Below are 26830 nucleotides of genomic sequence, written 5' to 3'. Positions count from 1 at the left end.
AGAAGCATGTCCAATGGTGGCTTTCTGTTCTTTCTGGAAACTCAAGCTGTGTGTCCTTTTTAGCCTTTGTCTGTCTTTACACACAGGACTGACTTACTGGGAGGAAGTAGTTACCATTGCCAGAAAAACTTTGAATATTCAGTCCTTTGGTATATCTTTAAAAAAACAGATTTATTAGTTACTTAGCATCAGCCCTACTGCCAAACCAACAGTGAGGTAGAAGTGTGATTGTAGTGAAATCTACAATCTACATAGTCTTAATATTCATATGTCAGAGCTGAGTTTGAAAATGGAGCTTTTTAGGTTTGGTGGTGGAGATACATATACATATCAGAAGGGCTCTTATGAGGTGACAGGATTTCTGGAACTGATTTCAAGATTATTTAAATTAGTAAATGTACAGATCAGCACCCCCAGGTAGAAGGAAGGTGCCCAAGTTTACTCTTAATTGTACTAGAACAAAGCCATCTACTTTCTCATAGTGGTTTGTGTTGGCCAAAAGTCTTGGTTGTAAAGTTGATATGCAGCAATTATCATGACATGTAAAAGCATGTGTTAGTTTCTGGGTGATGTGTCCCCCAGCACACTGTTCCTTTGAGCTGAACATACAAATTATGTAAGGTAACCATCTGCTGGACCTGTTTCTGTTGGTGAAGAAATGTTCAAATGTTGCAGTTACTTTGGCCTGATGTAAAGCTTTATATCTAATTTTTGTTGGCTGGGGAAGGCAATAGTAAAGTCAGCATGCTGTGTGGCTGAGTCTGTAGATGACCAGCTTCCTATGGGATTAAGGCAAGCTGTTCATCTATCCATTCGATCTCTCTGTCTGTCACCCTGCCTTTTCTTGTAGTTCATGGTGGCTTACAATAGTAAATCAAAAACATTTACACTTAAAAACCAAAATAAAATAACAAACCCTAAGATACTTAAATAGAAACCATAGGGTAAAAATGATTATTAACATATTGTACATTACTTCAGTTGTATGATAATCCCCTCTCTTGTGATTTGGCTCCTTATTGCCTTCACTTTGTATACCAGAGTCATATCGGTTCTTCCTGATTGTGGTGTTTTGCATTAAGAGAGGCAGCACAATATAGTAGTTAGAATGGTGGGCAAAGACTCAGAAGAGATTCTGCTTGAAGTCCTCTATAGGCCATCAAGTTCATTAGGCAACTTTCAGATAGTCTTTCCTTGCTCAGCCTACCTCACAAAGTTGCTGCAAAAATCAAATGGAGGAGGGAAGAACTGTGGACATCATCCTGAGCTCCATGGATGAGGTGTGCCAGTTCATAATTAAAAGAATTAAAAACAATTAAACAATTGTTCATACATATTTATTTGCAATGTTTGTGCCCTGTCTTTGGGCTAAAACAGTCCCATTAAAAAGGTGTAAGAATTAAGAGCAGTCCCAAGTAATCCAGCCTTCCATATGTTATCACGGCAGTGTCATTCTTGGCCCATGGAGAGCAGTTCCTATGCCACCAGGCTTTAGACCTCATATAGTATAATTCACGTTCTCTCTTTTTCTGAAATTGAATGAACTCTTTCAAAACTAACATATGACTATGCATTATTTGAAATACTTCTGACATCTTTTCATCTGGTGTATGGTGGTGTTATAAGTGGGGATAACCAGGGGTCATTTCCTAGAAAAAGAACTGCAGGAATTCATTAGCATAACTCATTAGCGTATGCCACACACCCTGACATCACAGCAGCAGAGCAGAATGAATCCAAGCAGTTTACGTTCCTTTGAAGCCCAGCACTACTCAGCTTGTGCTCATTCACTCATTTTCTCTCTCTCCCCCCCGCCCCCATGAATCACAAATGAAAGTAAAGCAACAGAGCAGAATGAATCCAAGCAGTTTACGTTCCTTTGAAGCCCAGCACTACTCAGCTCGCGCTCATTCACTCATTCTCTCTCTCTCTCTCTCTCTCTCTCTCTCTCTCCCCCTCCCCTCACGAATCACAAATGAAAGTAAAGCAGCACAGCAGAATGAATCCAAGCAGTTTATGTTCCTTTGAAGCCTAGCACCACTCGGCTTGCACTCGGAGGAAAAGGAATCATGTGGGCGGGGCCAAAACCCACGTGACCTCTTTTCTGAACTACTGGAACGCCGTTCCTGTGCATTCGGCCTCCAAATGAGCCCTGGGGATAACACTGAATAAAAGTAACCTTTTCAGATTTATCCTGCACAGGTCCGTTGGCTGTCAGATTGTTGGCAAGTCCATACTACTCCTTAGTGGTTCCCAGGGCCTTGCAAACAAAGATATGCTGAATTGTGTGTATGTACTGACTGTGAATCTGTTTACCTGATGGCAGCTTTGTTTAGTACTATTAAACCAACAGACTTTAAGAACTGACTTCTTGCTGTGATGTTGACACTTGCAGAGGTGGTGACTGTTTTGTAGATAGGGAGTGTTTTACTCCATTGTTCACCAAAGAATATTTATTCTCCTGGGATGAACTTTGGGGGACTTATGTCAGCACATCTAAAGAAGGGGGTGAGACAGAGTAGGGAGTGTGATTTAAAGCACAGGAGTTTGCTTCTGAAACCTCCCCTTTGTCTTCTGGTGAGCAGTACATGAACTTCAGCTTGATGATATCTAGAAAAGCCATGAGGAGGAGCTACTCTAGGGCCTAACTGACTGGGTTTTACTGTCCCTTGCAGGATGATGCTCGCCAGTTGTTTGCACTCTCTTGCACTGCAGAGGAACAGGGAATCATGCCAGAAGACTTGGCCAACGTGATCCGAAGGCTGTGGACAGACAATGGAGTCCAGGCCTGCTTTAATCGTTCTCGAGAATACCAGCTAAATGACTCTGCTGCATAGTGAGTAACTTTCCTTTAATTCCCTTTTTCTTTTGCCCACCAAATTTTGACTTTTTAAGTATTTGAGCTGTGGTAATGCCAGATTGAGTGAACCTGAAATGTTTCCTGAAACTGATCAGTAGGGGACCAAGTGACTACTGTCTGTGAGAGCCTCTTATCTTGACGTAATGAGACTGTCCGAATCACATCTAACGCAGGAGGTGAGACAGAGTAAAGAGTGTGACTTAAAAGCACTGAAGGGTGTTGCTGAACCTTTCCCCTGCTTGCTTCCTTCCCCTTATAATTTATATGCTGAGGCTGTTTTCTTCTAGGTGGATTCTAACTCTGGAAGTGAGCCTGCATGCAAGAAGAAAAGTGTCAAGAGAGAAGGGCTGCAGGGAGGAGAGCAGCAGGTGGGGGCAGAGTTTAGGTCCCTTGTTCATGCAGTGCTCAGTTGCACTTCACCCTCTAACTCGTTACATGATTGTGGCAGCCATACATTTAAAAATGCAGAATTACTGCTGTTAAGCGTACCTGGTCCTCATTGGCATGTGGCTTATTGTGACCATCCTGGTTGTTTACTAAAGTTTACTCTTTTCACAATAGAATGTAGTTTGGTTACTTTTGTATCATGGGCCATGTTAGTTTTGCATTGTGGTGGCAGCGCAGTAGCTTTACTCTCACTGTTTCTTACATAAAACAACTTGAGATGATATTGGCAATTGATCCAGGCAGCAAAAGTGTATTTACTGTTGTTGGTTGTGGATATGCTTGCGGAGGAGGGGGGCAGTTAATCTATTTGTTTGCATAGAGGAACTAAGGGATGGTAAATGATAAATCTGTAATTCTTAAAATGCTATCAACTGAGCTAGATGCGAAATCCTGCAGAATATTCCAAGTTTGGAGTTCATAATCTGTCTCTCTTCAACCTCTTTGTGCACAGAAGAGCACAGAATAATAATTGAAGTTTGCTTCTCTCTTCTCCCAAAAAGTCTTTTCAGCTGTTTACTTGTATAGAATGCTATGCCAAATCTGTTAATTGTGTGCAGAAGACTTCTTTTGTGGCATTCATACTAGCTGTAGTGCACTTTTTGAAATACTAATTTTCTCTTGTTTATAAAAACTCCCAGATGGTATTTGTGAAAGTCCATCCAGTGCTTCTGGATAGGCTTCGTATTTATTTATTAGTTTACATTATTTATAGTCCACTTTTCTCATTGAGAATCAAGGCAGATTATCCAGTGTAATTGAAAAAGCATTTCAATAAACAATGTAATAAGGTATTTCAGTGCAATTTGCAAAGCTTTAAAATTAGCAAAAATCCCATAGAGTTGAAGAAATGCTAAAACAAGAGCATAAACGGTTCTAAGACTGACATATTAAACAACATAGAAACTATCCAGGATGGTCATACTTATAGCAGTGGACAGTACATGGTAGTAAATTTTATAGTCCTTGTCCCTTTATTAATGCATCTCTTTGAGACTTCTATTTTAGTAAAAAGCTCTCTTGAATAATTCAGTTTTGCATCGTTTATGGGAAGCCAGGAGAGTGGAAGCTTTCCTGACCTCTTCAGATAGGCTGTTCCAGAAAGTGGGGGCCATCACAAAGAATGTGTGTGCATGGGCTGCTGTTGATTTTGCTCATGTGCATTTGCTCAGAGATTTCCCTTAGTTCAAACCAGCATAGAAATCATCTTATAGAATATTCATTTCCTGGCTTTTGTATTATCTTGTGAGGGAAGGGGTTATGGTGGTGACCCTCTCACAGCCTTTCACATACCCTTGCCACCCTAAAACTCTTTTCACAGGTTAGGGGTGTGCATGGGGAAAAAATTGGTTTTCCCGCTTTGGGTTTCCCTGAAGCGGGAAAATTATTTGTAATACCCCGAAAGCCGAAGCGGCAAGCCGTTTCAGGTATTTAAATCGCTTCAGTATGCTCCGTAAAGATTCGGAGCATACCAAAGTGAGGGGGGAAGCTGTCTCCCAGCCCCCACTTAGTCCCCCGTCCTCCCCACCCCCACCCTACCTCACTTACCTGGCTGTGGAGCCAGGAAGAAGGCCAGCTGGGCAGCGGGGAAGGCCGGAGCTGGCGTTCCACAGCCTGCACCACCTCCTCCACTGCTGCAGCGGCCAGCTGGGCAGTGGGGAAGGCTGGAGCCGGTGCCTCTGCCACCCGCACTGCCTCCTCCTCTGCCGTTGGAAAGCCACAGGTAAGTGAGGTGGTGGGAGGTAGCCCTTTAAACTTCAACTGGCCTGCAGGGGGCGGAATTCCGATTAGGAACCCCCGAATCTTTATGGATCAGGCCTTATTTGGGCATTTTTTTCCAAATTGGATACCCAAAGCGCATACCCCTAGGCTGGGTAACCTCACACTACCTGTCTGGCACCCACTATAGCAGGCAGAGAGCCCTGACCCAAATCCTCACTCGGTCCCCTTTCCTCTCTTCCAGAGGCTCCAGCAGACAAGCAGCCAATTCCATGTATGTGCCTCCCCTCACGCAGCCACAGTCCAGGGCTATAGGGGGGAAAGGGAATTTAGAGGTTACTGTCCGTATATATACACTACCACTATTTGAACCTGGCCCATTTAATGCGACTAGAGTGTTTGAGGCCTGTGTATGGGATATTTTCCCTCAGCCAATGATTTCAAGCCAGCGAGGGTTAAACAAAACAAAAATAAATTTTGTTTACAAGATGGAACATAATATTTCAGGGTAACAGGATAGATTTGGAATCAACCAGCAATATCTGCTGCCTCTCCTCTGTAGAGTCAACACCCATCTCCTCAGCAGCTCCCGAAATCTTTTTCTTTCTTCAACAGACCCTAACTTTCATTGGCCCAGCATTCCAGCCGCTTCTGTTGGCTGTCTCTCAGGAGAGGTGGAGCTGGAGTCAGTCCTGGCTGACATAGGGGTGCTGTTGAATAAGTAGGAAATTTCATGCAGACTTTTGTCAAAGATTTCCAAATTTGCTGGAAGATTATGCAGATAGACCTAGGAGGCAGCCCTAGGAGGGGCAATATTTTTACCACTTCACAGAATTTTTTTTGCTATTTCTATGTGTTTTGCAGTCTGTGAGAGTTCTTCTGGGCCTGTGACATCTTAAGCGGGCTTCCTTTTCCTTTGTGGAGAAATAGGACTTTGCTTTCCGTGATGCAAATAAATGATTGCAGTGATCTTGCATACCAATGACATATGAAGAGCTTCTACAGCATATGTATTTTTCTTTATTTTCTCTGCCAAAGATTTTGGTTCCTACCCAAAGAAGCAATATGTTGTTTCTGCCACACTGCTAAAGAGATGTGGCACCTTTAAGACCTTTTGAAACCTGAAGGGTGGCTAACTTCTTCAGCACTGGGAACTGCTGCAGCAGTAGCAGCAGGCGAGGTTTCATCTGTCCATGCTGTTTTCCTTCGCGCTTGTGTATAATTGCTTTGAGCCTGTCTTTATTATCTTTGTATATTCCCTCTGCTTTACAATTACTGTAGAAAGTTTCAGGTTCATTTAACACATTGCATAGTTAATAGAGTGGTTGGGGGGAATCCTGGATTTTCTACAAAGCATGCTATTTACAAGGAGTTATAACAGTTACAACTAACTACAGCTCTCCATCAAATATATCTGTATGATAGTGTGTGTATGTGTGTGTGTCATTTTTTTTTTAAAAAAACTTATACAGTTGATATGTGAATGCCTTCCATTTCATGCTTCAGACTCAGAATTGGAATCTGGATGGCTAAATGCTCTGATTTTAAAAGATCGTTATACTCTATAGTTACCTGGATGGATAAATAAATATAAAGAAAAGCCTTGATGGCTTCATCTTTATAACCATCTATCTTCCAAAAGGGACATCTATTTCATTACATGCTTGCCTCTTTAATCTGCCAGTTTAAAAATATTATAGTCCCAGGTTCTGTCTAAGGACTATGAAGTGATGGTGCCATTACTGTGGGAAGGATAGTCAGAAGGTATTCACCCAGATTCTCCCCTTTCCCAGTACAGTATATTATGGGCAGGTAGAATGTCATGTTGTCATATGACATGAGAATTTTGTTTACAATGTGCATGTGGCACATTAATGTTACACAAAAGCCCCCCGGGAAATCACCATAAAATGCACCATTCAAAATATGCAACGCCTGTTTGCGTGCTAGTTTGACCAAACACAATCCCGCAAAGTTTACTCCTGGATCTTTAGATATACGGCTATAAGGAAGGCCCCCAGATTCCTGCTCCTGATCGTCAAATAAGCAGTTATATTTAGTTGCTAGAGAGGCGTCATGCACAAAAGCCTTCTCTTCTTTGCCTGTTGCCTTTTGCTAGAGCTTAACTCTCCTGCCTGGGACTCTCCCAAAATTTGTCCTAATTTACAACTGTTTTAAAATTCATGTTGCAAGAGGTTTTTCAAGCATATCTTCAGACAAGGACTTCTGTTAGCATTGCTTGTCTAGTATTTTTGCGTTGGCCAAGCATGCTGCAGCCAGGCTACGGATGCCCTGCTCAAGACTGGTCAGTAAAACAAGTGAGTATAAATGTGCTGTGTGCTCCATTTCTTTTAGGAACAGAGTTCATCCACATAGTTTCCATGGGATTGTTGAGGTTGTTTGCAATATTTGGTGGCCTGCTTTGTTAAAGTTGTGGCTTCAGACTGCAGCTAGCAGAGAGAGAATAATGTTCGATTAGTGAAGCTGAAGAATTTTGTGGGATTTTGTCTTAGTATGGGCTTGTTTTTCATTCTTCTGTGCAATTTGAGAAGAGTAGATATGTTTTGTTTGCATTATCCTTGTTTGGTATGTCCCATGTCTGTCTGTGAGATAATAACTCAAATTTCCATTTTGTATATGGAAGTATATGCCGAACTACACATGCACCCACAGAAATGAAGAGAGCCATCCAAGTTTCCAGCACAATATATACTTTTAAGATGAGAGTTCCTTTTTGAAACTCTTAATCCATTAAGAGGAGCCATAACCAGTATCAGGGATGCTGCTTCCAGCATTAAGTTCTTTTGAAGTTCACTCAATAAATCCAGCGAGCAAGCAAACTATGATCTCCCAAATTCAGTGATATTGTCTTCAACGCAGTTCTAGCTAACAGTTGGAAACTTCTGTTGCATACTCTTTTGAAAAGTACTGCCATTCTCAGTTTCAACCTTTGTTCAAGTGCCATGAGAAACTTCCATCTGACTCACTTTATTTTAAAAAAGCAAGTCATCTTAGTCTGCAGTGGAAAGCGTCTAACTTCCCATTTATTCCAGCAGACTGAGAGGATGTGCCAGCTTGTAACAAGCTTTTGCCCGTGTCTGAAACTAAGCTTCTACTTAACCAAAAGAAAGATGTATCTTTTCTCTTGGCAAGCTTTCAGCAGTTAGTTCTCAGACCTGTCAAACAGCTACGTTCTTTGAACCACCTGTTTATCAGTACATTTATTTTATATAGGGTTCAATATTGCTTTGCAACTCTTTATCAAACACACAGACACCTGTCTAGAGTTTATTTCACTTTATTGAAAATACACCCTAGTTTTTTTAATGAATCAAGTAATTAAAATATAAATGGTTATTAATATAAATCCTATAAAAACAGAACACAGAAAGGCAATAAGAAATATGTTTGCTAACATTTCCTAATAAATTCCAAGTTTAACATAATCAAAGTTTCTATGAGATGCATAGGTAAAGGTAAATTCTTACCTAAATTCTCTCAAGAGATTTCTTCCATCAGAGCTCTGACATTCTATCTGAATTTGCATTTTTAGAGCTTTTCACGTGATAGCACAAACAAACAATAATTGGTCTGATGCTTCATTGAATATTCATAGTTTCTATTGTATAACCTTACAATTAGTAAAAAATGACATTATACTCAAACTTGCAAAACAATACTATAAATCTCTGAGAAATATCAGAAAAAGTTGAGAGATCACTATTGGTTGAATCTCTGATAGAGGATCATTAATCTTGATAGAGTCCACTATTTTAATTAACTGTCAAAAGATTAAAGCACACCTGTTAGAATTACTTAACACATAGAAAAAAACACACAGACGGTTCATGCAAAGTTTGAAAGTTCATCTAGAATACAAGTACATGGCCTAGTATTGCTCAGTATTGCTTATTGTCATGTGCTTTTATCTATATTGGTGCAACAAGCTGACACCAGCATACAAGGGCCTTGAAAGGGGCTTTGGTTTCTCTTGGTTCAGCTTGCCTCCCATACACATGCTAGCTAATAAGCTGCATGTGGCTAGCGTGTACTCGCTTCTTCTCTCTAACAAGAGCAAGAATTCTTCTCTGTGTAGGGTTGAGCAGCCCATTCTGTGTGTTTTGCAGAGGAGCAATGGGAGGTGAGGTGCCACACACATTCATTGAGATATTATCCTTTTCTCCCACTATCATTCTGAAAAATATCTGGAATAAGAAGAAGAGGCAGCATATAGCCCTTTCCTTCTAGCAAGCCTCACCTGCAAGCCCTGCACCAAGGCCCAAACTTGTTCATATAAGATTCAGTAAATTTGGCTGGCCCTGTGCTCACTTAAGCAGCTGTAAATTCCTTCTTTTTCATGAAAGCACGAAGTCTCCTCTATAATCTCTTGATTTCTCTTCACCTTCACATTTATTCATTGCCATGCCAGGTTATCTTGATGATTTTTGCACAAGTGCTTCATTGTACAGACGTTTTAATTGCTGTTACATATCAATCAAGATTGAGACCAATCTCCCTGAACAGTTTGATAGTTCTAAGAAGCAGTTTACTCTGTTGCTCTCTTTTTTTGCACACTGTGATTATTGCTGCTTAGGTAAAGACTTTGCATTTACACCTTACATTCAGTTATTACTGGATTATGTTGATAACTTTATTATATTAAGTAGTTATCATTTTAGATGTTGCTCTTACAATTAAGGAATTAATAATTATCCTGAGTAATCTTGCTCTGTCTAAAAGATGAGTACCAGATCAGTGGTCAGGTAATGATGTCTAAAGACTTTGTACATCAAAGGGTGGCGAGTTAGGTGTAAAAAAAAGATCTATGGAACTTTAGTGCGTGCTTTCTTCTCTATTGCCTTGCTGTAAGCTCGTATTTTTACTAGCACTGTGGTATGAAAGCCAACATTGTAAAGTGGAGAGTGTTAGACTGTGATTTGGAAAACCAGGGCTCAGATCCCCTCTCCACTATATAGGAGCTTGCTGGATGACCTTGGGCTAGTTACATACTCTCACCCTAACCTACTTCACAGGGTTGTTTTTGAGAATAAAATACAGAAGTGCAGAAACACTTTGGGTTCCCATTGTGGAGCAATATATAGTATAAATTATATAATTTTAAATGTTCTTTTGTATGTCCTGAGAGGAAATAGAAATTTCTTTGTAAAACCTCCTACTTCTGCTCTAAAAGCTGACCCCATAAATAGCTCAGATTGGGATTGTTTGATCCCGTCCTTTTTATATAAATATCTTTCACTTCTTTACTCCTCCACCTGAGAAATGGCAGAGCAGCAGGATGCTTGTTAGTCTAATCAGATAAGCTAAAAATGGGAAAGATGCCTGAGCAGAAGTATCCATGGAACCAAACTAACTAGAGTCTGGGATCAGCAGGACACTCTCTGAACAGGAAATGTTAGACAAGGAGCTACGACTGATAAACTTAGTGCTAGAAAAACAATATAGCTCTGTCTAGCATCACAACTCTATATACAGAGGTGGCAATTTAAGGGATGAGATAAAAGGATAAAGCTCATCTACAGATTATCCCTTGTAGCAGATAATCTCTTAACCCTCAATACAAGATGGAGTTAATGACTTTGTGAAATGAATAAAACAAGGCAAATATTTCCCCTTCTTTCTTGGCTTTCATCTGTTTACTTATAAACACCAGGATGAATGTTTATATATCTAACTTTATGGATAATGTTGACATGAACATAGGGAGTACATCCAGCAGTGAAAATTGCAGCAATTTTCCTCTAAGAGACTTCTCAGAACAATTATGAATATTTTGCTAGTTCTGCTCCATGAATGAAAATGGAAAGTGTTATACAAAAATAAACTTCTTAATGAAGATAAGAAGAACTGTTATTTGAAAAGCTGGCTTTTGCACTCTTCCTCCTACCTTTGGGGTTAGCTTGGTTGAATGATTACCTCATTCAAATTACCCTCTTTGTTTTGAAAACAACATTGTGGTACTTTATTTCCAGCTTCCACACAGAGTTCGGTAATATGCCTCTTATTTCTTCTTTCATTATGTGCAAACTTCCCAACAATCTCCAAAACAGAATTCCATTGAAGATGAAAAGATGGGGTTGAAGACTGATTTTTCCCATTATCATACAGAGTAGCCTTCCCCAGTGTACTATATCTACTTCTCACATTTAGATAATTAAAACAAACAAACAAAAAAGAAACATCTCTCACAATTGTTACTATTTGTTTGCAACAGAGGACCATCTTCAGGGTATTTCAAGGTTGTGAATATTGACATGTGTGAGAAACTATAATATGGTGAATTTTCAAAAACCTAACTGGGAGGGGGCGTGGCGTTGCAGCGGAGAGGAATGGACGCATGTTGAGAGCGCTCCAGCCCTCCCGACCCCAAACCTCGACTATACTCACTACAACGGAAATAACTCGAAGAAAAATAATGCACACAAACTCTACTAAGAAAAAGAAAAACGACCCAAAGGTGGCAAAAAACTTACAAGCGTTTTTCACGGCTTCGAGAGGGGCGGAACACTGCGGAGTGGAGAAAGCCAAAATGGCGGAAATCTCTGCAAGCGACAGCGTGGGAAAGGTAAACCCTTCAGAAAACTACCTAGACCCCCAACTTGCAAAATTAAGACGAGATATTGTGGACCAAATGACTAAACTCATTAACCCTATAACTACACAACTCACATACATAAAACGAGACCTACAAACGGCTAATTATAAAGCCGACAAAGCTCTGGATGTGAGTGTGAAGGCTCAACAAGACGTTACCGATATGCAAAGAACAATTACGGAACAACAAGAAAGACTATCAAAACTAGAAATAAACGCTAGGCAAAATCATATTAAGATACGGGGGCTAGAGGAACTATATATGTACAACATAGATCTTATAAGCTTCATTGCTAACTGGCTAGCTAAACGACTTAAGCTTGATGAAGGAGTTTTCCCCTACATTACAAAAGCCTACCGGGTGGGACCTTATCAACAAAATAAAAATAGAGAACACCCGAGAGACATAATTATAGAGGTACCCGACCAAAGGACAAGAAAGAAGATAATGGAGGAAGCCAGAGCAAGGGGATCATTTAAATGCGAAGGCAAACCCGTATACATTTTTGCTGATCTCCCAAGGGAAACCTACAGGGGTGGAGAGAAAGTCACAAGCAATTAATACAAACAAAACAGAAAATGTGTTCTAAACTCATTAACTTTTAATGTTAGAGGTTTAGGCAATCCAATAAAACGAATGAGAGTGATTTCGAACCTAGCAAAAACTAGGTCACAAATTATCTTTCTGCAGGAAACCCATCTACGTCATAACAATACATATTCCCTAAAAGCTAAATGGTTGCAAGCCCAATATCACACAGCTGGAAACTCCAAATCAAGGGGAGTAGCCATCCTAATTGCAAATGACTTTCAATTTCAACAAACAAAAACACTTAAAGATAAAAAAGGCAGATATATCTTTGTTAAAGGAAAAGTAGGGGAACAAACGCTCACGCTTGCCTCATTATATGCTCCCAACATAAACCAACTAGACTTTATAGAGGAAGCACTGCAAAAATTAATTTCATTTCAGGAAGGATATTTGATAATTGGAGGAGACCTAAATTACATAATAAAACATCAATTAGACAAATCGAACTTCAACAAAAAACATATAACAAAAAAACAAACAAACCAAAATTAGCAACTATACTACAGAGATATCAGTTAATAGACACTTGGAGGCACTACCACAAAGGAGAAAAGGATTATACATACTTTTCACAAAGACACAACACATGCATGAGAATTTATTACCTCCTAAGCTCTAACAACATAATTGAAAAGATAGAGGAAATGGAAATAGGAAGTAACACAATCTCAGACCATTCATGGGTCTCTTTTTTAAAAAAAAAAAAATTATTAGGTGAGAATATTAATACATACAACTTTCAAATAACATCTCAATATCATTTTTCCCCATCCTTTCCCTCCCCCCTTTTTCAGGACTTCCAACAGCTTTCCAACCCTATATCTTAATCTATTCCTAATCTATCCCCTTTTTCTATAACTCATTATATCATGTTTACATTCTGCTTTGTTAAGCTAAGCTCTATCTGTTAGCTTCAGAACTATTATTATTAACTTAAAATCTGTTATCTATTACTATCTGTTAACTTCAGATATATTTAAATTTAAGCTAACAATTAAATAAAATATCTACTTTATTAATTTTACCAATATCTATTAACTCCAGATCCACTTAAATTTAAGCTAACAATTAGCTAATACTTCGCTCCATATGGTAAAGATTCCATCTCTTCCAATAAAAAGAGAAAAAAACCCATTCTAATAATTTTCGAATTGCCATAGTTCCCCTTTCACGTCCCACTTCTTTTCTAAATATGTTTTTTCAGTCTTCCCCAATCAGTAAAGCATTCTGCCAGGTTCTGATCTCTCAGCTTTCTTGTCATTTTGTCCATTTCTGCCATGTACAGCAATTTATACATCCAGTCTTCAATAGTTGGTATTTCTTGCACCTTCCATTTCTGCGCATATAAAAGTCTTGCTGCCGTCGTCATGTAGAATAGTAATGTTCTGTATTGCATAGGAACATCTTCCATAGTTAAATTCAGTAGCAATAGCTCTGGGTTCTTCGTTATTTGGGTCTGCAAAATCTCTTTTATTCTAAAATATCTCCCCAGTACTGTCTAGCTACTTCACATGTCCACCACATATGATACAATGATCCTTCACGCTTTTTACATTTCCAGCATTTATCTGACATATTTGCATTTCCAAGCGCAATTTTCTTAGGCGTTAAATACCATCTATAAATCATCTTATAGATATTCTCTTTAATACTGGTACAAGTTGAAATCTTTCAATCATTATGCAACTAAAGAAATTGGAAAGATAATAGAAACAGCTATTACAGACAACATCAAAAGAAATTGAGGCGCACATACTTTGGGACACAATAAAAACAGTGACCAGAGGCCACATAATAGCCCTTACTGCTAAAATAAATAAAGAAAAAATGAAGCAAAAACGTGAGTTAACAAGTAATATAAAAGCACTGGAAAACAAACATAAACTAACAGGCAGTAAAAAAAATATATAGAGATCTCTTATCACAAAGAAAAATTTTAGAAACCTTGGAAAGCCAAACAGTTTACAAAAATCTGCTAGCTGTCAAACAGAAACACTGGTCCAATACACCCAAAACTTTACGTATTCTGTCAAATAAAGTAAAACAAAAGAGAACACAAAATAATGTCAACAGAATACAAAACAGTAATAATGTAATACAGTACAAACCAGAGTCAATCCTTAAGGTCTTTAAAGACTTTTACACTCAATTATACTCCTCAAAAAACCCAGACCAAACTAAAATATCCCAGTTTCTAAACTCACTGAAACATCTCAAGAAATTAGAGGAAGAACATCGAATACTCCTAGAAAAACCCATCACTATTCAGGAAACAATAGATGCAATAAAAGCAACCAAAAATAATAAAGCTGCAGGGCTGGACGGATACCTGGCAGAATTCTATAAAAAATACACGAACCTATTGGCGGCATTCTAACAGAATTAGGCAATTCAATCCTGGATAAGGGTACAATGCCATCCACATGGAAGAGAGCAGACATCATAGTAATCCACAAACAGGGAAAGGATCCTCTAAAAGCAGTATCTTATCGCTCTATTTCATTGCTCAACCATGATTATAAAATCTTTACCTCTATCATAGTGAAACGTTTAAATACATTTATATCCAATTATATCCATACAGACCAATCAGGATTTATACTAAAAAGAGACATTACAGATAACATATATAAATCATTAAATCTAATAGATCACTGCACCCAAAATTGTCCAGAAGCCATTTTCTTGTCTCTAGATGTCGAAAAAGCTTTTGACTCGGTAGAAATATCATACCTACTTAACACATTGGTACATATGGAATTTGGAGGAAAATTCTTAAACACAATTAGAGCTATCTACCAGCAACCCATAGCAAACATCAAAGTAAACGCTATGTATTCAGAAAACATATACATAAAAACAGGCACAAGACAAGGCTGTCCCCTATCCCCTCTTTCATTTGCAATAGCCCTGGAACCCTTTGCGACCACTCTTAGAGAACACAATCATATAAAGGGAATAAATGTTGACTCCACAGAATTTAAAATTAGCTTGTTCGCGGATGACATGATGATATACTTGACCAAACCATGAAGTTCATTACCCTATCTTTCATCTTTACTTACAAAATTTGGTGCAATATCGGGATAAATAATCAACCAAACAAAATCTTATTACCTCACCATTAACACCCACAGTAATACGGTCCATCAAATTGGTAAAATATATAATTTTCAATGGTCCCCAACGCATCTAACATATCTAGGTGTTAAAATCACTCCTAACTTGAAGGACCTTATAAAACTGAACCACCTCAATTTGACAAATCAAATTATATTAGACATAACCAATTGGAATAAAATAAAACTCACGTGGTATGACAGATTTCATTTAATAAAAAGCTTTTGTACTATCAAAATTTCTTTTTATGTTCAAAGCAATCCCTCTCACTATAAATAGAACACAAATAGTTCAATGGCAAACTATGCTTAATAGATTCCTATGGCAAAACAAACATCCAAGAATCACATTCACCACTACGAGAAGAAAATCAGCAAATGGGGGTTTCAACTACCCAGATCTATACCTATATCAATCTGCAGCAAGACTGGTCAATCTCTTGCAAATGACTTCAAATTTCCCTCAGCCAGAACGGGTCACGGTCATACAGCCCCCTTCAAAACAATGCAACATTAATGACATAGTTTGGAATAAACAAATAGACCACAAAGTATCAAAAACAGTTTCTTGATATCATCTATCCTAAAGACGTGGGACCAAATCAAAGACAAAATCATTCCAAAAATATCTAGATTTTCTACGTTTATTAATCAAGAATGGTTTGTGCCGGGTTGGGATCTTTCACTTATCCTAACTTTAAAACAGGCAAAAGTAACTAGATTGGTAGACATAGCCACAAAATCAGGTCTTCTGGAGAAAGTAGAAATAGAGAACAAACTGAAACAGAAATTACATTGGTTCAGATACTTGCAACTCTCACACATGGCAGAAAAAATAAAGCTAAGGAACATCATGAGTGAACCTTTGACAGAATTTGAACAAATTCTAAACTCACCTCTACAACAAAAGAAAGGGATGATAGCTAAACTATATAACTTACTTCTAAATATCATTGAGAACAAACAACTAAGCTGTCAAACTAGCTGGGGCAAGGACTGTGCAATTGAGCAGTCGTCAGAGATTTGGAAGGAAATATGGACATCCGGAATATTCACATCGAAAGTCATTGTAACTAAATTGCAAACGTTTAAAGTTATCCACAGATGGTACCTAACACCCAAAAAGCTAGCACTAATATCAGCTAGAACGTCCCCAAAATGCTGGAAAAATTGCGGTGAGGAGGGAACCTTTGCCCACTGTTGGTGGAACTGCAAATTAATTAGACAATTCTGGGAGGAGATACTAGGGAAAATTAAAGACATCACTAATTACGAACTTCCTTTCGAACCGAAAATGATCTTTTTAGACCTGTGGGAAAATTTACACATCCCTAAACCCAGAAAGGAACTCATTGCCTCACTCTTTATAGCAGCTAAGAGTACAATAGCGACAGTCTGGAAGTCAGAAAGAATACCAACACTTGAGACTTGGTTTTCTAAAGTTTGGGATCACTTTATTTTAGAAAAAATAAGCAATGATTTACAAAATGCAGAACACTTCATAGAAAATACCAGTTTTATTTTATTGAAAAGTGGCTCCCATTCCTGGAATACATAGAAAAGAATAACCTGCAACCTAACTCAAAAATCCTACAAGTTACAACAAACAATGGATACCTTTCTTTCTATTAAGCTAGTAGTCTAAATATGAAACCACATGGACATACTCATGACAATTAATAAGGATATAAGATTAACTATGTATTGTACATTGGCTTACTATCCAGATATGTAATGATGTTTATTGCTTGTAAGTTACTTGTTGCAACAAAAGATTAATAAAAAACTTTTAAAAAAAACCCTAACTGGGACTGAGGCACATATCACCCATTAACATTCTTTATGGGTCTTGTTGCAAAAATGTAAATGGGTTGCTATCCTTGAATTCCTGGCCAAAGAAAGTGCATTTTCTGCATCTTCCCTGCTCTTTTATATGCTAAATGCAACTTCATTATAGATATTTGTGTGGAATAGAAGTCTTCGGGTCCCTTTTAGGTCTGCACTGTTATAGATGGAACATTCTATAATACTGTGTTATAGTCAGGGCTTTTTTTCTGGGGAAAGAGGTGGGGGAACTCTCACCCGGGGCAACTCCCGGGAGGAAGTGGTGCACATCTCAATACATGTGTGTGCGCGAGGCGCACATGTGCTCGCAGTGCTGCATGATAACGTCGCTTCTCAGAAGTTATGTCATCACGCAGGTGTTGCTACTGTGGGAGCGCTCCTGTGCTCTATGGGTGGCGGTCTGATTTGGCCCAGAATGGGCTGCTCCACCACAGAAGAGCACTCCCCACGTGCCTGACAGTGGCTGGATCTGGGCAATTTCAGGCCCAAATTGGGTTAAAACGGGCCCAAAAGGGCCTGGATCAGCCTGGAACAGGCTGCTGCCACATGGGAGAGCAATCCCCTGCTGGGCAGTGGCCCGATACTGGCCATTTTGGGCCTGAATTGGGCTCAAAATGGCTGAAAGGGGCCCAAAATGGCCAGGATTGGGCAGCTGCCGGGAGGGGGAGTGTTCCCTCATCTGGCAGAGGCCCCGTCCCGGCCGTTTTGGGCCTGATCCTGGCCATTTTGGGCCCAATGGCCAAAAGGGGCTCAAAATGGCCAAGATTGGGTTGCTGCCAGGCAGGGGAGTGTTCCCCCACCTGGCAGAGACCCAATCCTGGCCATTATGGACCCAAACTGGGTCCAAAAGGGGCGCCAAATGACCAGGATCAGGCTGCTGCCGGGCGGGAGAGTCTTCCTCTGCCTGGCAGAGGCCCAATGCTGGCCGTTTCGGCCCCAATCCTGACTGTTTGGGGCCCTAAATCAGCCCCAAATGGCCAAAAGGGGCCCCAAATGCCTCCGATCAAGGCTGTAACGGCCTGGATCAGGTCTCTGCCAGGTAGGGGAACTCTCCTTGCCCCGGCACTGGCTCGATCCTGGCCGTTTCAGCCCCAATCCAGGCCGTTTCCAGGCCGTTTTGGCCATTGGGGGGCCAGGGCCCAAAACTGCCTGGATCAGGGCCGAAACGGCCAGGATCAGGCTGGTGCCCAGCCTCCTCCGCCTGGCAGGGATCCAATCCAGGTTTTGGGCCTGATCTGGGCTGAAAATGGCCAAAATAGGCCATTTAAAAAATACTATTTGAAGAGCTGCTGGAACTCCGTTCTGGAATGTTCCAGCTCAGAAAACGCCCTGGCTATAGTAATATGATTTTTTTAAAAAAAAAATTAACTGGGATATATGGTTATTACATAGTGAAACTAAGGATGGCAAAACTCACAGCCATGGAGCCTTTCATGCCTTTTCCCGTTTTCCAACTCTTCCCTTTGCATGCCCCCTTTTGGAGCTAATGATATTTGTCTGTTCCAGGACAGAATGTTTGACACAGTTCTGTGAGAACATAGAAAATCTACAGATTATGAAACCTTTATACAGAAAATATAATCTTGAAAATATATGAGCAATGATTGAAGAACTTTTAGAAGCTAGGGTAGGTAAGGATTATGCTGAAAAAGATTTCCTGTATGAGGGACACTCTAGTACACAGCATAGTTCCTTGGTATAATTTACAAAAACTGAATAAATGATGTAGAATAAGAGAAATTATGCATATTTATTTAATTCACTTGATTTAGGGGATGCAGAGTAGCGGCTTTGGGATGTGTGTGCAAAGCTTCATAGCCTTTTTTTCCTGAGAAAATGGAATGATTGGGAGAAGAGGGGAGGCTAGCTGCAAATTGTATGAATGCTCAATGAGAATATTTTTTTTTGCTTCCCTTGTTGTATGAGAATTTTTCTGGAACATGCACATGACTGCATTTGATTGAAAGAGAATTTGTATAATGAATTTGAATGCCAGACAGCATACATGCTGCTTTCTGAAGTGACAGTTGGAACAGTTTAAAACTGATATGATTCTTAGCCTGAAAAGATTGCTCTAACTTTATTAGACTTCAAAATTTGCTGACAGCCAACATATCTTTATCTGCCTCCCATGTCTTCAATTTTCCTTCATTCCCTCCTGCTGGCAGCATCTATCCTGGGAAACTATGGCCAAGTACCAAGAGACACCTCATTTCCTCCTGTATCATCTTCCCCACACTATTTCCTCTTTCTGTCTTCCTGGTAGCTCCTCTATCCTCATCCTTCTCTTCTTTCTTCTCTCTTTGCAACCTGTCCATCAGCCTACGTTTATCTGTCCCCCATCTTTGGCTATATTATTTATTTATTTCATTTATACCCCACTTTTCTCCACAGTAGGGTTCCAAAGCAGTTTACATCATTGTTTCCATTATCAGAACAACCCTGTGAGCTGGGGTGGACTGGGAGTGAAAAATTCCTCCAGCCCACTGGAGGGAGGGTGAAAAGAAGAGGCCTGCCCCAGCTCCATCCTCCCAAAGGTGGGGAGGGAAGGAAGGAAGAGGAAGCCCTTCTAACCAATTGGTCCAACATTGCTCTCCTTTCCTACGTAGGCTGGATGTCACTTCCCATGCCTCAGGCAGGCTGGGTGCTGCTTCCGTGGTTTCATGTGGGGCTTGGATGAACTAGAAGCTGCCTTCCTTCACAGGCTGAACGTTGCACCACTTCCCTCTTGCAGGCCAGGCATACATGAAGTAGCTGGTCCACTGAGTTTCCATGCCAGAATTGGGATACAAGGTCCTGATCTGTAACTCTAACCACTACACCACATTTCCTTTGAATGTGGGCTACTGTTGAACACTAGCAAGCAGTCGGGCATGGGTGAATCATGCAAGTTGGGTGATAGCAAGCTGCCTGGTCGTTGCTATCAGGCCAGGTCCTGATTAATCCTTACTCAAAGGCCAAAAGGGCCCTGCCCCCTCCCTGTGCCTTTTACTGACAGAAACCAGGCTTAGAAGGCTTAGAAGGTTTCGGATTTTTCTTGTCCATTCATGGTATCAATCTTTGGATTTAAGCATCCTCAGATTTGGCCAGATTGGGAATTGGTTATATTGATTTTCTATTTCAAGGCAGAAGGTCTTCTAAGAGAGAGTATAGGCACCCAGTCAAAGATTCTTTTCCTCTCCACTTTCTGGTCACATTAAGAATGCACAGAATGCTTGTTTAGACCGGATATTCTGCTGTTACCTGCCAGCAGCAGCTTGCTTAGCTTCCCATGGCAACTTGGGGTACTGGAATTTTGTACTCCTAGTCTTTACCTCCCAACAGCTATGAATTCAGCAACAGAAATTAGTACCAAATTATTCTTGCTCTCTGGCCAACATCATATCTGTAACTCTGCAACTTGAGGTAACTAAAGAAATGTTCAGTTTGGAGACTCCAGTGGGTACAAAATGCCACAGCTCAGTTATATTAGGAGTTAGGTGGTGTATGTATATTAAACCCATCCTGTAGTTACTCTGTTGGCTACCCATCAGTTATTGAGTTCAGTTCAAGGTACTAGCTATCCTATACAAAGCGCTACATGGCCTTGAACTCTCTTATCTGTGGGACTGCCTCTTCTCCTATGTTCTGCCATGACAATTTCACTCATTTGATTAGGGCCTTCTGGAGATGCTACCATGCAAATGGCAGAATCAGTGACTGCTCATACATGTGCATTCTCTTATTGTGGCCCCCACCTTGTTCAGTGGCCTGCCTGAGGAGGTCAGGAAAGCTTCCACACACCTGTCATTCTGCAAATTATGTAAAACAGAATTATTCGGGGGGGGCATTTTTATATAGATAAAAGAGCTATAATGGAATGATTCAGGAAAGTGCTTTAATAAAGGGAATGGGACTATGGACTGCACTACTGCATACAGTATGTATTATCTATTGCTGTATGTGTTATGTTGCTCTCACTGTATTGTTTTCTACTTAGGTAATACCATTTTCCTGCTTGCTTTATCGTCATATTTAATTCTTTGTTTCAGATATATGTAAACTTAGTCTTGTTGCATTACTTATTAGATGTCTTATCCCATTGTCTGCATTGAGTTATACTGTGCAATCTGCCTTGAGTCTTGTTGAGAAAGATGGTCAATAAACAATGTAAATAAATCTTTCTAAACGATGAAGACAGCAGCCTTACAATGATGAGACTGATAAAATAGGTGTGTGTTACGATTGTGCTAAAATCTATACAATAAATATTCTTTTAGAACAGAGTATTCAAAGGGAATTGTATCTCTTTTAAGCCATTTGTGAATCTTAACAATGCCTAATGAATAATTTCTGGAATTGGTTGCTACAAACTCTCTGTTGCTTTTATTAATCTCATGTTGCCTTAAGAGTTACAGCTACCATGCTAATGCTTGAGAGCAAGATTAGTTCAACTGAGAATTTACTTGCTTTTGGTACTTAATCATTACACTTATTTTTTCCTCTGTTGGATATAGATTTCAGTTTGTACAGACTTTAATTAGGAACATTTTTTCCACTAACCAGGTATGTGGTGTATTAGTATCAAACACATTCCAGAAAATAAATGGTTTATATAGGTAGGAACAAATTCCAGAGAAGTGTCAGTTTCTTGAGAAGAAACGACATGTCCCTGGTACTTTATTGTGGCATGATCTTTCAAAAGTTAGAGTGTACTTCATTGCAGTGCCTGTGATCTTGGAAAGCTGATAGATTGTACAGAATAGAAATAGCTTTATAGGCCATACACATGATGCTGTATAGCTCCATACAAAGAGAAAAACAGATTTTCTTACTTGTAACTGCTGTTTTTACAGAAGTGTTCTGAGTGGAATGGTATTTTTTCCAGCTCCCTATTCATATATTCCAGGCATTCTTTTCACCTTGGTATCCATGGGTATTAAACTGAGGTACTCAGCTGCCTTAAATTGCTGACAAGCAGAGGAGAAACTTCCTGAACTCTGGATAACTCATTTTAGAATTTTGCACCAACTGGTAGGCCAGGTTGATCAGGCCATGTGCTTTACAGTGCAAACCCAAGCAGAGTTACTCCATTGGGCTTAAACTGGTATAACTCTACTTAGGATTGCACTATTAGTTTACTTGTTTCTGTATTCTACCTGAAGAGCAAGTTATAAGCCTCCTTTTTTCTCCCCTTTAGGCATTTTAAAATATAACATGAGAAGGATGGTATAACTTATAAATAAGGGAAAACCTGGGAGACCCAGGTTTGAATCCTCACTGTGCCATGGAAACTTGCTGGAGTAACCTTGGGCTGAGAGTAATACACTCTCAGTTTAACCTACCTCATTGGGTTGTTGTAAGGATTAAATGGAGAAGGGGGGGAATGATGTTAAGCTGCTTTGGGTCACCATTGGGGAGGAAAGTGGAGCATAAATGAAGTAAATAGATACCTCTGCAAAATGCCAAAATAAACTTTCTCTTTCTTATTGGCTCCCCCTTTAATTCCCTGCTTAAACTATCTTTGGTGAAGCTTCCCCATCATGTTTGAATGTATGAGCCAAGACTTGGTCTTATAATAGGAGATCTGCAGATGCCGCCCCCTCAGTTCCTGTTGTTCTGCCTGTGGGATAATGGTTTATGTTCCCCATTTAGCTGCTTGACTATCAATATGCAGTGATGCTGCTCTTGAAATTGCCAGAGGATTTTGAGTAGGCATTGCCACAGATGCTAATTTATTCATTTTAGAATTGCTGTAGGAAGGGTTTAATGCCTTTCCAAAAGAACTTGGGTGAAATTATCCAGGCCTGTGCGAAAAGGATCTAGGGGTCTTAGTAGACCATACACTGAACATGATTCAGCAGTGTGATATGATAGCTAAAAAGGCAAATGCAGTTTTGGGATGTATAAAGAGTAGCATAGTGTCCGGATCATGAGAAGTGATAGTATCACTCTACTCTGTTCTAGTTAGACCTCACCTAGAGTATTGTGTTCAGTTTTGGGCACCACAATTTAAGAAGGATATAGACAAGCTGGAATGTGTCCAGAGGAGGGCAACAAAGATGGTGAGGGGCCTGGAGACCAAGTCCTATAAGGAGCTCAGAATGTTTAGCCTGGAAAGGAGATGACCGAGAGGTGATATGATAACCATCTTCAAGTTCTTGAAGGGCTGTCATATAGAGGATGGCACGGAGTTGTTTTCTGCTGCCCCAGAAGGTCGAATTAGAACCACCAGCTTGAAATTAAATCAAAAGAGCTTTTGGCTAAACATTAGAAAGAACTTCCTGTTAGTTAGAGTGGTCCCTCAGTGGAACAGGCTTCCTTGGAGGTGGTGGGCTGTCCTTTGGAGGTTTTTAAGCAGAGGCTAGATGGCCATCTGACAGCAATGCTGATTCTGTGAACCTAGGCAGATCATAAGGGGGAGGGCAAGAATGGGTTACATCAGTGCTTAGTTCTTGTGGCCCTTTTACATACCTAGGGTAATGCTGATCACTACCTTGGGGTCAGGAAGCAATTTTCCACAGGCCAGTTTGGCTAGGGATCCTGAAGGTGTTTTGCCACCTTCTGGGGCAGTCAGAGGGTGGGTGGGTAGCTGTGAATTTCCTGCATTGTGTAGGGGGTTGGACTAGATGACCCCAGAGGTCCCTTGCAACCCTATGATTTTATGATGCTATGAATTAAAAGGCCTATTTAGCACAATAGTTTGCCTTTGATGTTTGATGATAGTGGTAGATACTTCAGAGGGAGAGTGTTGGAAACTGGGAAGAAACGCACACTTCATTGTTCATTTTAATTTCCTGGTAGCCAGGTGTTATGGCCAGATAGTTGAAACAGGGTTCCCTAGCCTCAGGAGGTGGAGCCAGTCACAAAATGTCTGTCCTTAACTCTGATAGCAGCTGTTTGACATTTCAGACAGAAGTTCTGTAATGGGGGAGGGGGAATCTTTATTTCTCAGCTCAACCTCAGGGGAAAAGAAGGGTAGTTTAAAAAATACACTGGGTAAGGGGAGTGAAAGAGAGAAAAACAAATCTTGTGATGACAGCTTCTTCAACAACTTAAAAAATGCACATTCAATCAGATGTTCAGGGCCAACATCTGGCCCTGCCCACTTTCTGAAAACACTTGGCTGGTATCAGAAAAGTTGTCAGTAAGTCCCATGGCAGCCACTGTTGCCATGTTGGAGATGCCTATGTCAAAAAATATTCTGGCCTTGGGAAGCTATTATCCATGGGTAACAGTAGCTTTCACTTAGTCTGAGTGAATAGAAAGCTACATAATTAAACTGCCTTAGGCTTGCTTTAGAATATGCTTTGTACTCAGGTACAGATGCCAAAGCACACCCAAACAGATTGCTTTCATGCTAGCTCATTTCTTAAGAATTTGTTCGCTCAATCCAGATGATATTTCCTAACTCTTGCATTCCTCCTCTTCTTTGATGTCCTTCTACCTTTCTTTGAAAGACTTGGTTCGTGGTTATTTTGTCTGATTTTTAACACAGAATTGCAGTGTTATGGACTGGCAGAGTAATGATATGGAGAAAGACAGTTGGTTTCTTTCATGCATGCACACATATATGCACACACGTCTTGAACAGCAACAACACCAGAGGCAAGGGGAAAGTAGGAGGGTGTTGCCCATTTTTTTTTAAAAAAAGATCCCTTATGTCAATCATGAAGGGTCATGTGTGAATAAATCTTGACTTTTCCTTTTTTGTCCCATCCTCTTAAAAATAAATGAGTTGCAATTGGGAAAAGATTACATCCTAAATTATCTGTGTGAGTTGCAGAGTATTATCTCACCTGTGGGGGCAGCATTCCTTTAAAAATAGACACATGGAAACTACTGGGGCCTTTTCACATTGCTTACCTTCAGTCGCAATGAGCCGGAATATCGCGCAAAAAACGTGGAAGATCGTGTTTTCTCGTGCGAGATTTGCACGACATCGCGCAAATCTCGCGCGAGAAAATGTGATCTTCCGCATTTTTTGTGCAATGTTCCGGTTCATTGCGTCTGAAGGTAAGCAGTGTGAAAAGGCCCCTGGCCTCTTTGTCTGTTTCAAAGCAGTGCTATAACCGCTAAACCACAGGGCTGTATTGAAATGGCTGTTCTTTCCTTTATAGGTTGACAGCCCTTTAAAGAGATCAGAAGCTTATTTGTTCCAAGTGTCAAGTGAAAACAATGTGTCCCAGCTAATAGTTACTCAGTGTTGTCTTTTAACACTTTATTTAAAATTAGTGTAATCAGTCTTGAAATGATCAAATATACAAAGATATTAAAAAGTTCCAAATGTCAGAGATACCAGAAACAAATAAGCATACATGTTATTAATCCCATATCCTGTCCTAAAAAATACAGATAAAAAACAGTTTAAAGAATCTCATCAAAGTACTTTCACAGTGCAATTATAAGCAGAGTTACTCCAATCTCCAGTCTAAGCCCGTTAAAATCAATGGGCATAGACTGCAGTAATTCTGTTTAGGATTGCACTGTCAGAAAGATTAGATAGTCTCATGCAACCCAAGTCTGAGATATTCAGGGGTGCCTGGGGCATGGCCATCTTATATATGCTCAGTTATATGAAACCCTCATGACCATATCAGAACTTCTCCATTTGTCTGTTATGATAGTATGATATGGACGCTTCTCTGAGCTTTAGGGGAAATTTCCCATCAGAATATATGTATCAAAACTGTTTACTATTTATAGTAAGTTGCTCAAAGATTTGATTCTGGGCTTCCATTTGACTTTTGAAACTTACCTCTTCCATGAATGGAACAGCAAGAATTTAGCTGAGCCGGTAACTTGTACGTTTTGCAATATATAAAACTAAAGCAGATTTCCAGATCTACTTCAATACTTGTAAGGCAAGGGTTTGCAACATGTGCAAGTAACAGCTTTATTCTTTAAATTACATGCTCTTTATAACTGATGGTGTACATCTGTCTTTTGTAACTGGGCATCTGTACTCGACTACAGAGCATCAAGTAAGAAGAAGCTGTCAGAATATGATGCGATTGATCTAAATTTACCGTAATATATGTCTGACAGCTTGGTGCATCACAAGGTGCAAGCCAGTTTTCAATGTTCAAAGTATTTTATATGCATTCTTTTCACTAACTCCTGTAATGATCCTCTAATCTAGGCTGCAGGTATCATTATCCTCCAGGTGGAACTCCCTCTCAGTTTCCTGTCCTTATCACTTCTGCATACATGCTTACATAACTGAAATTCCACATTTTCTTGTATTTAGTTTTTTTAAACATTATTATTCCATTTTTCCACAGTGGTCCAAGGCAACTCATAACAAAATGTCATCAACAACTAAAACTTAAAACAATACAACAATACAATCACAATATTTATACATCTCCAAATCCTCAACTGTACAAAGCCCTCAGCAGCATCAGACAAACAGTCCCATGAATTCAGCAAAAGGTGGCTTGGAAAAGGGAGTGTTATAGAACCTTTCTTAAACGCTGGAAGAAACAGGGCTTTTTTACATATCTCTTGCTGGTTATTCTTCCTGATCACTGGAAAAGCTTGTGCCAATTAGGGACGAGCATATCTGATGGATGAGATAGAAAGAATAGGAGGAATCTCTTTGACTCCTGGGTTCATTCAGGAAGAGAAGTTCATCTATAGTCTTCCTGTGCAGTCCCA

General features: G+C 39.9%; 1 protein-coding gene across 2 annotated transcripts in view; it reads left to right on the top strand.

The window, feature by feature from the left end:
* GNAI2 (G protein subunit alpha i2) overlaps positions 1 to 26830 on the top strand; it is a 218979-nt gene that overhangs the window by 148761 nt on the left and 43388 nt on the right. For both annotated transcript variants that reach the window (XM_054976039.1, XM_054976040.1), the window contains exon 4: positions 2676 to 2836. In XM_054976039.1, the coding sequence (XP_054832014.1) occupies positions 2676 to 2836 (161 nt within the window). The remainder of the gene's footprint in view (positions 1 to 2675; positions 2837 to 26830) is intronic.

This window comes from Eublepharis macularius, chromosome 4 (assembly GCF_028583425.1).
Source record: "Eublepharis macularius isolate TG4126 chromosome 4, MPM_Emac_v1.0, whole genome shotgun sequence".
Lineage (NCBI taxonomy): Eukaryota > Metazoa > Chordata > Lepidosauria > Squamata > Eublepharidae > Eublepharis > Eublepharis macularius.
The sequence above is the reverse complement of the archived record's forward strand: the minus strand, read 5'-3'. Positions and strand labels throughout refer to the sequence as shown.